The sequence below is a fragment of the Ixodes scapularis genome, unplaced genomic scaffold (assembly GCF_016920785.2).
Source record: "Ixodes scapularis isolate PalLabHiFi unplaced genomic scaffold, ASM1692078v2 PGA_scaffold2__306_contigs__length_199485367, whole genome shotgun sequence".
Taxonomy (NCBI): domain Eukaryota; kingdom Metazoa; phylum Arthropoda; class Arachnida; order Ixodida; family Ixodidae; genus Ixodes; species Ixodes scapularis.
The window spans coordinates 196,082,319-196,097,531 of NW_024609857.1; the positions used below are offsets into that span (position 1 = coordinate 196,082,319).

At 49.3% G+C, this 15,213-nt stretch overlaps 1 protein-coding gene across 2 annotated transcripts in view; it reads right to left on the minus strand.

Moving 5' to 3' along the window:
* Nucleotides 1-274: 274 nt before the first annotated feature.
* The window catches only part of LOC8037800 (dedicator of cytokinesis protein 3), a 285,268-nt gene continuing 270,329 nt past the window's right edge, over nucleotides 275-15,213 (minus strand). For both annotated transcript variants that reach the window (XM_040208926.2, XM_040208927.1), the window contains one exon: nucleotides 275-3,689. In XM_040208926.2, coding sequence (XP_040064860.1) covers nucleotides 3,555-3,689 — 135 coding nt within the window. In that variant the 3' untranslated portion in view covers nucleotides 275-3,554. The remainder of the gene's footprint in view (nucleotides 3,690-15,213) is intronic.

Genomic DNA, 15,213 nt, shown 5'->3' on the forward strand with positions numbered 1-15,213 from the left:
CGCACCCTCGCCCCTAGGCTCAATTCTAGGCGGCGCAGCCTGTACCGCGAGCCACGCGCTCCTCTGTTCGCATTTCATTTTTCCCCGATAGTAGGTCACATTCAAATGAAGACGGTGGCAAGCATGAATACCCTGCTGTCAGTGTCCCTTTAAATACTCAAGCTTCCCAACTGCTGCGTCTGATTGATCATGAAAGGTACACATATGTGCACCAGCAGCGGATGCTATGAGGACCAAGATTTGATATCGCTCCTGGTTTGGGGTGTCAACGAGAGTGCATCACAAAACGAGTTTTATTGTAGATTTACGACAATAAATAGTACACAGCATCACATCCCGTACAAAACATTTTTTTCTCCTCGTGCGAGGCTGCAGTATGAAAATAATTGTTTGTCGGCACTCAACACGTCAACCCCACTTATATCAGAAAGTGTTCCTGTAGAGGTAACATTCGAATCGGGTATGCTATAAAGATTTTGTTCACCCTCTCGTCTCGCACGTCGTGTTCGACCATACGGCAGGTCGCACGACAATGATATGTTACAGTTTCGGCCGAGCCGCAGTTGCCGTCCGCAAACATAACACTCGTGTGACTAGACAGGCTCGTTTTCACAACATCTCATGCACACACACACAGAATGTGCAAGTACCACAGGAGCGACGCCGTTACAACAGGTACATGGCCAAAGTACCGATTGATGTGCACAAAAGATCAGTTGGTCACAGCTTGTCCGCAGAGTACAGAAAGTACGACAGACACAACAGGGGTTGTTGCAGTAGCGGTGGTACGAAGGTCAGTTGCGTGTCAGTCCCAGTGAGCTGGCTAACCGATGTGAGATTCAGCGCAGGAAGTGTCTGGCAACTGCATGCACACGGTGCAGCCAAAAAAGGGTGACCTCAGTCTGCAGCAGACTACCTACGAAGAAGGCAAGGTGCCTTTCATTCAATGATATGTGATGCTTCCAGAAGACCCACTGTCCTGCCAGAAGGGAAATCATCAGTCGGCACCGCACATTTCGCTTCCTTCAATATCAAAAGTACCCAGAGCGCTGGAAGAACTCCGGAGGGTAAAGTGGCAATGGATGTCCGAGTCAAAGGTCCCTCTGGCCTTCACTACAGCCAAAGAATGAACAGACTGCACCAATGTCGTGCGTCCTGTGACACTCCCCAGACCCGTGTCTCTACGCTCGCTGCAAGCTTGCGCCGTCGAGGCTAGCATAGTTTTTTCGGTGAAGCTGTCAAAGCTCCTTGTGCGAGCACGTAGCTTCGTTTAGCGTCCCCTTTGCACAAGTGAACGAGACGCAAGGTGAAGTGACATGCTCTCGCAGCAGTGTGGGGCTGCGGAAACTGTGAGAGCCTCGACAGCGTAGCTCAAAACAATTTTGATGCCGAGTATAGCTCATTGTGTGGCAGGCATTAAACCAGGCATTAAAGGCACGGATTTAGTGCAGACAGCTCATAGGCTTGGCCTCCAGCTGCAAAAAAGGAGCTGCATCTCGATTCCTGCCGGAGACATTGACCGCAGTCTCCCTGAGCAAGCGTATCGAGTAGCAGCGACATGAAAACTGGTCTCAATCCTGGAAATGGGGGTGAAAAAATTACACTCCGAAAGGAATGCTGGAAATCTCGGCACAGAGATCAATGTGAGAAGGAAGAATCCACCGTGTATAATCAAAACCCTCCGGTGTCGAGCACTAGGCCCCACAACCCGAGCCACGTCATCATTTGTCTAGCTGCGTCTGTCGTTACGTGCCAGGGTCAATAGACAGCACTGGTCTGGAAGCTTTCCATCTTGTCACGGGGGAATTTTTCCTCGGGAAAAACTCGGAGGTGCACAGTCGACAGTATCGGAGAACCAATTGGATCGTACGAGGAGGCCACTAGGAAAACGGAGACACCCAGACTACCTGTCTTAAAGTTCCACAAAGCCGACCAAAACTGCTTTGTGGTTTTTTCGGAATTGCGAGTGATGGTGCCGCCTAAAAAACATTAAAAACTGCCAATGTGCGCCAGGTGCAATTTGTAAGCAGTACGGGTTCGAACTGTTGCAAATAAAGCTTAAGAATGGATTGACAAGCTTTGTCATTAAAGCTAACTTGGTTTTTCTAAAGTCTCCCCTTCCTGCAATCAGCAAAACCTAATGCCTAAAAATTTGCAAGGGTTTCCCAACCAAGATGTCTAAAAACTGTGTCATGTGTGCACGGTGCAGTGGAATGTGTTGGCAAACAAAAAGCCAGAATCCAGTTCTAAAGACAAGTTTCTCTCTGTCGGCAAGAAATCACAGCTGCCTGACCGAGACTTTCAAGCTGGTCATGGTCGGCACGTGCAATACAGCTCCTTGCAGACAAGAGTAGAAAAGTCTGCAAGAAGGATGATGAAAGGTGACATGAGCAGCTCACCAGTGCTAGCAAAGCTGGTAAAGAAGGGAGCTGCAGAGCACAGGGAAGACCTAGGCTATGTATGCCTGAAGGCCTTTTGTGGAACTGCCATGGGCTTTCAAACAGCCTCACAAACGTCTCCTTGTAGCTGATAAAAAAAGAGACGTGTGCTGCCCAAGACAAGACACTCTAAATTCAATGTATATATTATGTTTCTCTAAAAAAAACTCCAATAACCCCGCACATACGTAATTGATGGAAAATGACACCAGATCCTATAAAGGGTGTCACCTTTCCATGATCACATACACCCTTCTGCAGCGAGAGAGCAAATCTGTGACATGTATTTACAGCTGGTATTGAGACAGTGCAGAATTTACAGAATGAAAACGCAAGGTGTCACTTATTCGCAGAAGATGCTGCAACGGCAAAGCGTCGTCACAGCTTCATTAAATCTTATCAGGAAAAACCCAACAGGATTCAAGGGGAAAAGTACCGCTTTAAATACCGTAGTCAGACTGAGCTTCATTTATGAACAATTCTAAGCAATGTACGTCTCGAGCCTCGTGGTCTAAACACCCTTCAAAGTGCTCTCGAAAATTCCAGAATTTGGCAACAATTTCTTTTTGCATGCACTAATAACAGTGAGTACAACCAATGAAAAACAAGTCATACAGAAAAAAATAAAATAAAAACAATCCAGTGTCAATTGAACAAGTCTGAAAACGAGACTAAAACAAGCAAAAAGTGAGAGCAACACGAAGAGCACACAAACAAGCATTGAAAAACCGTAAGGCTTGGGAGACTGGAAACTCTGTACTTTCCGCATGGCTTCTTAGCCTTTCTGCTCTTTCCATTGTGGACAGAATTGCCATTCGATATCGGTCTCTGAATGTCTCGTCTCCCAATGGTTATGCTTTCCTTTGGAAGTGGGTCACCCTCTACTTACCAGTGCTCAAAATGCTCTAGCAGCCTGAAATTATGCGATAAAAACTTGCCCCAACTTACACTTCCCCCTTACCCCATCGCAAACAAATAACACGAGACAGGTTTCGGAAGAAACGGGTCTTTCAAAAGTTGCCGCTACGCGACAGGGTCAAAAAAGCTACGCGACCAGGTAGAAAAGTAGCAAAAGGTGGTCGCCTGCCCCCGATGCTCGTGGAATGTTGCTCTGGCTCAGACGTCCGGAGTCCCGACGAGGGCGTCGCTTGCCCGGTTAGAGCCCAGCCGCTTGCAGGGAAGAGGCGGCGGAACCAGCTCCGGACCTCCACTCGAAACTGCGTCGCTCGACGGCTCGCTCACGTTGGTCTCCTGGAAAGCGTCGTTGAGGATGAGAGTTTACGTGGAGGGCTTGTCAACTTGTAGTCCACGACTCAATTTCGCAATAATTTGGGACGTTTTAACTGCAGTGATAGAGAAAGAAAATATCCGCAGCTTTTTGCCTCTGTGTGCGTGACGGCAATAGTTGTTGCTGCCCATATGAGCGTGCACTTCTAAGCCAGTCGTTATTTGCTCCACCACTCGCAACAAAGCCTCGTGGCCGCCCAAGGGAAAGGGAACAAGCTGACGTCGTGAGTCCCTGCCTAAGACGAGACCGTTATGAGTGGTGGGTCACTTAACTATTTTTTGTCCGATATTACACGCAAACCCAGATCTACGTTGAGGAACCACTCGTTTTCTCGACTACAGTTGGCGACAGGTTGAAGGGACACTGACAAGGTATTTACGCTCACCAAGGTTTTGTTTGTACATGACATATGACAGCCCAACTAATTGGAACACAAGTTGCAGCTTGAAATTCGTTTCTTTCTGCCCGAAAACCGCCGACTGAGAACTGGCCAATTTGAGTCGCGCTCACTCTCTTCTCCGTAGTCACGTGCCGTCTTCTATGGTTTAGAGACAACCACCAAAAATATTCAAAGCCGTGGGTCATTGAAGGCACACACTCAATAGTAGAAATGGACGAAAATATGATACCCATTTTTTCTGGCTTCTAAAAAACTGCATATCTGTGGATTGAAAAAAAAAGTTGCACAGCCACGTGACATTTGGTATCTTTCTCCTCTTCTATATTTCTTCTCCCACCTCAGTACAGTTTCGGTTTCGATCAGTTCCGTTTTTTTTTACTTTATTAAAAATATTTGCGATCACTGTAGCAAAATATTGATTAGGTAGTCTTCTGCCATCATAATGAATTGCCTGGCAAAAAATAAATAGCTTTTGGGTGGTGTTCACAGGGGAAGCTCCTCCCAGCTTTCTCCCCTTTGGCAGAGCAAACGCTGGAGAGGAGGCGACCTTCTCTCCAGTGTTATCTCCGCTGAGGTGGAAAGAGGTGGGAGGAGCTTCCACCTCCTGTCGCCGACTGGAGGGACACTGACTTTACAGTCTCTCGTCAGCTGGTGCACCTTCGAGACACTGGCAAGCTTGGAATCGCCAAGTGCTCCACGGCCGAGGGGGAGGTTCCAGGCGAGATGCACGCACAAGCGACAATGACACCTTCGGGGCATTTCACGAGTCTGGCGTCACCTCAACCAAATGTGCGCGTCCGCGCTGCCATCTCTCGGCCGAGTGGTGAACAACTCTGGTTGAATGTGGTCACGTGATTTAATGATGTCCCCGAGTTTTCTGCCTAGCACAACGCCAAAGCCGCGTTGTGCTAGGCAGCACAATGCGGCTAGTCTGTCCTTCTACAGCTACTGCTGTAGAAGGACAGACATCTCGAGTTCGGCGGCTGCATTTATTCAGTCACCTCTCAAGCTCAAGGACACCAGACTGCAATCCTATTTTTTAAGAGCCCACAAAACACAAAAACACACTCGCAATACGAAAAAAAAAAAATTGGCAGCAACCTTTACCTTCAGGATGCTATACTTAGGGTTCCGTGTTTTCGGTATAAACACCGAAACTTTACACCCGGGGCGGTTTTGTCTGAATCAATGAAAACTGAGAAACCCCGAAATTCAGCTGACCTTGAAGAAAAAAAAACATCAATAAAATGCCAGCTTCATAAATAAAAAATTGCTACCCCCATTTTTTTTCTCTCTCTGACCAGGAACATGGTTGTACTGAACCGCCCTTGTCACTGCTCCTTTCTATCGAAACCGCATTCCTTGCCCTGTCCCCTTTTCTTATCTTTACCAGTATTACTAAAGAAAATATTATCATTGATAACTTTTCAATTATAATACTTTCCCCAGTAATTATACAGTCACTTTACAACACAAGCCCGATAAACACAGATTTTTCTCTGGCATTGAAATTAGACACCGAAAAACACCGATTCAAAGGGAAAAAAATAAACACCGATAAATAACCCCCGAGTTTGAAGAAAAATAAATACCGAAAACACGAAACCCCTCCTATAAAATATAATTAGGGTTGTTCGTTTTCGGGTAAACCCCGATTTTGCCCGATTGTTACAGCCCAAACATGTTCCAGGAGAATCGGGTTAAACCTGATTTCTCCCCGAATTCCAAAACTACATAACCAACCTATTTATTTTTATGCCGCACGGACCTATAGTTCATTTCGCAAGCAGTGAGCAGTGCTGGGCGCTGCACGGCTCTCAACCAACCGGCCAACGAGCACGCCTTCACCGTGACATTCTACGGAGGTCTGCTGAAGAAAAGCGACAATAGGGGCCGGACATTTCCGTACCCCCGCTGTGCAGGTGGAACCGCCTCGGTACACCACGTAGCTTGGGCCCTGCTGCACGCAGCTTGTGCACTAGAAATGCCCCTTCGACCGCTGTCAGGTGTCGACGCCCAGCCGGGTCTTTCGGGTAGCATGGCCGTCTCGCGGGCGTCCAACCTTTCTTACGAACAACGTCCGAGCAAGTCAGTCGCCTAAACAGATCGGGAAAACTTAACAGGTTTAGTCCATAGCGAAATATCTGATCGAAGGCGAATGTCCCTCGAACGTTCAAGGTTTTCGTTGACACCTGAGGGAGAGGAGGATTTCGCGGGTGTTGCATCTTTTGAAGCGACCGACGGCAATCGGAGCTGGAAAACGCCCCCCCCCCCCCGACTACCAGCATGAAACAGACCAACAAAAAAAAACAATGTATTATTGAGTACATTTGTAAGTTTAACCCAAAAAAACCCGAGTTTCCAGAATGTGTCCACAAAAAACCCGATTTCTCCCCGATTATCAGCTTGAAAAATAGTACCCGATTTTTACCCCCGGAATTCAAAAAAATATAAAACCCGAAAACGAACAACCCTAAATATAATGCACGAAACAGAGTTTTTAGGGGCGATAGTATCAATCGTTTTAGTCATTAAAGAACAGTCGTTCTGGGAGTGGAGAACACACATTTTTATCTCTTTTGTGGAAACTAAATTGGTGCATCATGTGACCAAGAGGGAGGACAGGGAGGGGAGGGAAGAGGGCACGAGGTTGAGGAAAGCAATTGGGGAAGGAGCTTCACATGACGTAGACTTCCTTGCTAAACTTAGCGGGGAAACTGATTTGGTGTGTCCCAGGACCAAGAAGGGGGCGTATTGTTCAAGATTGAGGTCAAGAGGGGGAGGCAGAGGGCACCCTAGGAGGGAGAGAAAGGGAATTGATGGGAACTACAGTGGCCGTGCGGGCGACTTGGTTTACAACTAGTTGAGGGAAATACAGCGCACAAAAAGACTCGGTCTCTGTTATTCTCTCCGTCTTTCTGGGCGCCCTATTTACTTGAATTGGTTGGTCACATGACGTATACTCCCCCGCTAAACTTAGCGGGGAAACTGATTTGGTGTGTCCCAGGACCAAGAAGGGGGCGTATTGTTCAAGTTTGAGGTCAAGAGGGGGAGGCAGAGGACACCCTAGGAGGGAGAAAAAGGGAATTGATGGGAACTACAGTGGCCGTGCGGGCGACTTGGTTTACAACTAGTTGAGGGAAATACAGCGCACAAAAAGACTCGGTCTCTGTTATTCTCTCCGTCTTTCTGGGCGCCCTATTTACTTGAATTGGCCGGTCACATGACGTATACTCCCCCGCTAAACTTAGCGGGGAAACTGATTTGGTGTGTCCCAGGACCAAGAAGGGGGCGTATTGTTCAAGATTGAGGTCAAGAGGGGGAGGCAGAGGGCACCCTAGGAGGGAGAGAAAGGGAATTGATGGGAACTACAGTGGCCGTGCGGGCGACTTGGTTTACAACTAGTTGAGGGAAATACAGCGCACAAAAAGACTCGGTCTCTGTTATTCTCTCCGTCTTTCTGGGCACCCTATTTACTTGAATTGGTCGGTCACATGACATATACTCCCCCGCTAAACTTAGCGGGGAAACTGATTTGGTGTGTCCCAGGACCAAGAAGGGGGCGTATTGTTCAAGATTGAGGACAAGAGGGGGAGGCAGAGGGCACCCTAGGAGGGAGAGAAAGGGAATTGATGGGAACTACAGTGGCCGTGCGGGCGACTTGGTTTACAACTAGTTGAGGGAAATACAGCGCACAAAAAGACTCGGTCTCTGTTATTCTCTCCGTCTTTCTGGGCGCCCTATTTACTTCAATTGGTTGGTCACATGACGTCTACTCCCCCGCTAAACTTAGCGGGGAAACTGATTTGGTGTGTCCCAGGACCAAGAAGGGGGCGTATTGTTCAAGTTTGAGGTCAAGAGGGGGAGGCAGAGGACACCCTAGGAGGGAGAAAAAGGGAATTGATGGGAACTACAGTGGCCGTGCGGGCGACTTGGTTTACAACTAGTTGAGGGAAATACAGCGCACAAAAAGACTCGGTCTCTGTTATTCTCTCCGTCTTTCTGGGCGCCCTATTTACTTGAATTGGTCGGTCACATGACGTATACTCCCCCGCTAAACTTAGCGGGGAAACTGATTTGGTGTGTCCCAGGACCAAGAAGGGGGCGTATTGTTCAAGATTGAGGTCAAGAGGGGGAGGCAGAGGGCACCCTAGGAGGGAGAGAAAGGGAATTGATGGGAACTACAGAGGCCGTGCGGGCGACTTGGTTTACAACTAGTTGAGGGAAATACAGCGCACAAAAAGACTCGGTCTCTATTATTCTCTCCGTCTTTCTGGGCGCCCTATTTACTTGAATTGGTTGGTCACATGACGTATACTCCCCCGCTAAACTTAGCGGGGAAACTGATTTGGTGTGTCCCAGGACCAAGAAGGGGGCGTATTGTTCAAGTTTGAGGTCAAGAGGGGGAGGCAGAGGACACCCTAGGAGGGAGAAAAAGGGAATTGATGGGAACTACAGTGGCCGTGCGGGCGACTTGGTTTACAACTAGTTGAGGGAAATACAGCGCACAAAAAGACTCGGTCTCTGTTATTCTCTCCGTCTTTCTGGGCGCCCTATTTACTTGAATTGGTCGGTCACATGACGTATACTCCCCCGCTAAACTTAGCGGGGAAACTGATTTGGTGTGTCCCAGGACCAAGAAGGGGGCGTATTGTTCAAGATTGAGGTCAAGAGGGGGAGGCAGAGGACACCCTAGGAGGGAGAGAAAGGGAATTGATGGGAACTACAGTGGTTGTGCGGGCGACTTGGTTTACAACTAGTTGAGGGAAATACAGCGCACAAAAAGACTCGGTCTCTGTTATTCTCTCCGTCTTTCTGGGCGCCCTATTTACTTGAATTGGTCGGTCACATGACGTATACTCCCCCGCTAAACTTAGCGGGGAAACTGATTTGGTGTGTCCCAGGACCAAGAAGGGGGCGTATTGTTCAAGTTTGAGGTCAAGAGGGGGAGGCAGAGGACACCCTAGGAGGGAGAGAGAGGGAATTGATGGGAACTACAGTGGCCGTGCGGGCGACTTGGTTTACAACTAGTTGAGGGAAATACAGCGCACAAAAAGACTCGGTCTCTGTTATTCTCTCCGTCTTTCTGGGCGCCCTATTTACTTGAATTGGTCAGTCACATGACGTATACTCCCCCGCTAAACTTAGCGGGGAAACTGATTTGGTGTGTCCCAGGATCAAAAAGGGGGCGTATTGTTCAAGATTGAGGTCAAGAGGGGGAGGCAGAGGACACCCTAGGAGGGAGAGAACGGGAATTGATGGGAACTACAGTGGCCGTGCGGGCGACTTGGTTTACAACTAGTTGAGGGAAATACAGCGCACAAAAAGACTCGGTCTCTGTTATTCTCTCCGTCTTTCTGGGCGCCCTATTCACTTGAATTGGTCGGTCACATGACGTATACTCCCCCGCTAAACTTAGCGGGGAAACTGACTTGGTGTGTCCCAGGACCAAGGAGGGGGCGTATTGTTCAAGATTGAGGTCAAGAGGGGGAGGCAGAGGACACCCTAGGAGGGAGAGAAAGGGAATTGATGGGAACTACAGTGGCCGTGCGGGCGACTTGGTTTACAACTAGTTGAGGGAAATACAGCGCACAAAAAGACTCTGTCTCTGTTATTCTCTCCGTCTTTCTGGGCGCCCTATTTACTTGAATTGGTCAGTCACATGACGTATACTCCCCCGCTAAACTTAGCGGGGAAACTGATTTGGTGTGTCCCAGGACCAAGGAGGGGGCGTATTGTTCAAGATTGAGGTCAAGAGGGGGAGGCAGAGGACACTCTAGGAGGGAGAGAAAGGGAATTGATGGGAACTACAGTGGCCGTGCGGGCGACTTGGTTTACAACTAGTTGAGGGAAATACAGTGCACAAAAAGACTCGGTCTCTGTTATTCTCTCCGTCTTTCTGGGCGCCCTATTTACTTGAATTGGTCGGTCACATGACGTATACTCCCCCGCTAAACTTAGCGGGGAAACTGATTTGGTGTGTCCCAGGACCAAGGAGGGGGCGTATTGTTCAAGATTGAGGTCAAGAGGGGGAGGCAGAGGACACTCTAGGAGGGAGAGAAAGGGAATTGATGGGAACTACAGTGGCCGTGCGGGCGACTTGGTTTACAACTAGTTGAGGGAAATACAGCGCACAAAAAGACTCGGTCTCTGTTATTCTCTCCGTCTTTCTGGGCGCCCTATTTACTTGAATTGGTCGGTCACATGACGTACACTCCCCCGCTAAACTTAGCGGGGAAACTGATTTGGTGTGTCCCAGGAGCAAGAAGGGGGCGTATTGTTCAAGATTGAGGTCAAGAGGGGGAGGCAGAGGACACCCTAGGAGGGAGAGAAAGGGAATTGATGGGAACTACAGTGGCCGTGCGGGCGACTTGGTTTACAACTAGTTGAGGGAAATACAGCGCACAAAAAGACTCGGTCTCTGTTATTCTCTCCGTCTTTCTGGGCGCCCTATTTACTTGAATTGGTCGGTCACATAACGTATACTCCCCCGCTAAACTTAGCGGGGAAACTGATTTGGTGTGTCCCAGGACCAAGAAGGGGGCGTATTGTTCAAGATTGAGGTCAAGAGGGGGAGGCAGAGGACACCCTAGGAGGGAGAGAAAGGGAATTGATGGGAACTACAGTGGCCGTGCGGGCGACTTGGTTTACAACTAGTTGAGGGAAATACAGTGCACAAAAAGACTCGGTCTCTGTTATTCTCTCCGTCTTTCTGGGCGCCCTATTTACTTGAATTGGTCGGTCACATGACGTATACTCCCCCGCTAAACTTAGCGGGGAAACTGATTTGGTGTGTCCCAGGACCAAGAAGGGGGCGTATTGTTCAAGATTGAGGTCAAGAGGGGGAGGCAGAGGACACCCTAGGAGGGAGAGAAAGGGAATTGATGGGAACTACAGTGGCCGTGCGGGCGACTTGGTTTACAACTAGTTGAGGGAAATACAGTGCACAAAAAGACTTGGTCTCTGTTTTTCTCTCCGTCTTTCTGGGCGCCCTATTTACTTGAATTGGTCGGTCACATGACGTATACTCCCCCGCTAAACTTAGCGGGGAAACTGATTTGGTGTGTCCCAGGACCAAGGAGGGGGCGTATTGTTCAAGATTGAGGTCAAGAGGGGGAGGCAGAGGACACCCTAGGAGGGAGAGAAAGGGAATTGATGGGAACTACAGTGGTCGTGCGGGCGACTTGGTTTACAACTAGTTGAGGGAAATACAACGCACAAAAAGACTCGATCTCTGTCATTCTCTCCGTCTTTCTGGGCGCCCTATTTACTTGAATTGGTCGGTCACATGACGTATACTCCCCCGCTAAACTTAGCGGGGAAACTGATTTGGTGTGTCCCAGGACCAAGAAGGGGGCGTATTGTTCAAGATTGAGGTCAAGAGGGGGAGGCAGAGGGCACCCTAGGAGGGAGAGAAAGGGAATTGATGGGAACTACAGTGGCCGTGCGGGCGACTTGGTTTACAACTAGTTGAGGGAAATACAGCGCACAATAAGACTCGGTCTCTGTTATTCTCTCCGTCTTTCTGGGCGCCCTATTTACTTGAATTGGTTGGTCACATGACGTATACTCCCCCGCTAAACTTAGCGGGGAAACTGATTTGGTGTGTCCCAGGACCAAGAAGGGGGCGTATTGTTCAAGATTGAGGTCAAGAGGGGGAGGCAGAGGACACCCTAGGAGGGAGAGAAAGGGAATTGATGGGAACTACAGTGGCCGTGCGGGCGACTTGGTTTACAACTAGTTGAGGGAAATACAGCGCACAAAAAGACTCGGTCTCTGTTATTCTCTCCGTCTTTCTGGGCGCCCTATTTACTTGAATTGGTTGGTCACATGACGTATACTCCCCCGCTAAACTTAGCGGGGAAACTGATTTGGTGTGTCCCAGGACCAAGAAGGGGGCGTATTGTTCAAGATTGAGGTCAAGAGGGGGAGGCAGAGGACACCCTAGGAGGGAGAGAAAGGGAATTGATGGGAACTACAGTGGTTGTGCGGGCGACTTGGTTTACAACTAGTTGAGGGAAATACAGCGCACAAAAAGACTCGGTCTCCGTTATTCTCTCCATCTTTCTGGGCGCCCTATTTACTTGAATTGGTCGGTCACATGACGTATACTCCCCCGCTAAACTTTGCAGGGAAACTGATTTGGTGTGTCCCAGGACCAAGAAGGGGGCGTATTGTTCAAGATTGAGGTCAAGAGGGGGAGGCAGAGGGCACCCTAGGAGGGAGAGAAAGGGAATTGATGGGAACTACAGTGGCCGTGCGGGCGACTTGGTTTACAACTAGTTGAGGGAAATACAGCGCACAAAAAGACTCGGTCTCTGTTATTCTCTCCGTCTTTCTGGGCGCCCTATTTACTTGAATTGGTTGGTCACATGACGTATACTCCCCCGCTAAACTTAGCGGGGAAACTGATTTGGTGTGTCCCAGGACCAAGAAGGGGGCGTATTGTTCAAGATTGAGGTCAAGAGGGGGAGGCAGAGGACACCCTAGGAGGGAGAGAAAGGGAATTGATGGGAACTACAGTGGCCGTGCGGGCGACTTGGTTTACAACTAGTTGAGGGAAATACAGCGCACAAAAAAACTCGGTCTCTGTTATTCTCTCCGTCTTTCTGGGCACCCTATTTACTTCAATTGGTCGGTCACATGACGTATACTCCCCCGCTAAACTTAGCGGGGAAACTGATTTGGTGTGTCCCAGGACCAAGAAGGGGGCGTATTGTTCAAGATTGAGGTCAAGAGGGGGAGGCAGAGGGCACCCTAGGAGGGAGAGAAAGGGAATTGATGGGAACGACAGTGGCCGTGCGGGCGACTTGGTTTACAACTAGTTGAGGGAAATACAGCGCACAAAAAGACTCGGTCTCTGTTATTCTCTCCGTCTTTCTGGGCGCCCTATTTACTTGAATTGGTTGGTCACATGACGTATACTCCCCCACTAAACTTAGCGGGGAAACTGATTTGGTGTGTCCCAGGACCAAGAAGGGGGCGTATTGTTCAAGATTAAGGTCAAGAGGGGGAGGCAGAGGACACCCTAGGAGGGAGAGAAAGGGAATTGATGGGAACTACAGTGGCCATGCGGGCGACTTGGTTTACAACTAGTTGAGGGAAATACAGCGCACAAAAAGACTCGGTCTCTGTTAGTCTCTCCGTCTTTCTGGGCGCCCTATTTACTTGAATTGGTCGGTCACATGACGTATACTCCCCCGCTAAACTTAGCGGGAAAACTGATTTGGTGTGTCCCAGGACCAAGGAGGGGGCGTATTGTTCAAGATTGAGGTCAAGAGGGAGAGGCAGAGGACACCCTAGGAGGGAGAGAAAGGGAATTGATGGGAACTACAGTGGCCGTGCGGGCGACTTGGTTTACAACTAGTTGAGGGAAATACAGTGCACAAAAAGACTCGGTCTCTGTTATTCTCTCCGTCTTTCTGGGCGCCCTATTTAGTTGAATTGGTCGGTCACATGACGTATACTCCCCCGCTAAACTTAGCGGGGAAACTGATTTGGTGTGTCCCAGGACCAAGAAGGGGGCGTATTGTTCAAGATTGAGGTCAAGAGGGGGAGGCAGAGGGCACCCTAGGAGGGAGAGAAAGGGAATTGATGGGAACTACAGTGGCCGTGCGGGCGACTTGGTTTACAACTAGTTGAGGGAAATACAGCGCACAAAAAGACTCGGTCTCTGTTATTCTCTCCGTCTTTCTGGGCGCCATATTTAGTTGAATTGGTCGGTCACATGACGTATACTCCACCGCTAAACTTAGCGGGGAAACTGATTTGGTGTGTCCCAGGACCAAGAAGGGGGCGTATTGTTCAAGATTGAGGTCAAGAGGGGGAGGCAGAGGGCACCCTAGGAGGGAGAGAAAGGGAATTGATGGGAACTACAGTGGCCGTGCGGGCGACTTGGTTTACAACAAGTTGAGGGAAATACAGCGCACAAAAAGACTCGGTCTCTGTTATTCTCTCCGTCTTTCTGGGCGCCCTATTTACTTGAATTGGTCAGTCACATGACGTATACTCCCCCGCTAAACGTAGCGGGAAAACTGATTTGGTGTGTCCCAGGACCAAGAAGGGGGCGTATTCTTCAAGATTGAGGTCAAGAGGGGGAGGCAGAGGACACCCTAGGAGGGAGAGAAAGGGAATTGTTGGGAACTACAGTGGCCGTGCGGGCGACTTGGTTTACAACTAGTTGAGGGAAATACAGCGCACAAAAAGACTCGGTCCCTGTTATTCTCTCCGTCTTTCTGGGCGCCCTATTTACTTGAATTGGTCGGTCACATGACGTATACTCCCCCGCTAAACTTAGCGGGGAAACTGACTTGGTGTGTCCCAGGACCAAGGAGGGGGCGTATTGTTCAAGATTGAGGTCAAGAGGGGGAGGCAGAGGACACCCTAGGAGGGAGAGAAAGGGAATTGATGGGAACTACAGTGGCCGTGCGGGCGACTTGGTTTACAACTAGTTGAGGGAAATACAGCGCACAAAAAGACTCGGTCTCTGTTATTCTCTCCGTCTTTCTGGGCGCCCTATTTACTTGAATTGGTCGGTCACATGACGTATACTCCCCCGCTAAACTTAGCGGGGAAACTGATTTGGTGTGTCCCAGGACCAAGGAGGGGGCGTTTTGTTCAAGATTGAGGTCAAGAGGGGGAGGCAGAGGACACTCTAGGAGGGAGAGAAAGGGAATTGATGGGAACTACAGTGGCCGTGCGGGCGACTTGGTTTACAACTAGTTGAGGGAAATACAGCGCACAAAAAGACTCGGTCTCTGTTATTCTCTCCGTCTTTCTGGGTGCCCTATTTACTTGAATTGGTCGGTCACATGACGTACACTCCCCCGCTAAACTTAGCGGGGAAACTGATTTGGTGTGTCCCAGGAGCAAGAAGGGGGCGTATTGTTCAAGATTGAGGTCAAGAGGGGGAGGCAGAGGACACCCTAGGAGGGAGAGAAAGGGAATTGATGGGAACTACAGTGGCCGTGCGGGCGACTTGGTTTACAACTAGTTGAGGGAAATACAGCGCACAAAAAGACTCGGTCTCTGTTATTCTCTCCGTCTTTCTGGGCGCCCTATTTACTTGAATTGGTCGGTCACATGAC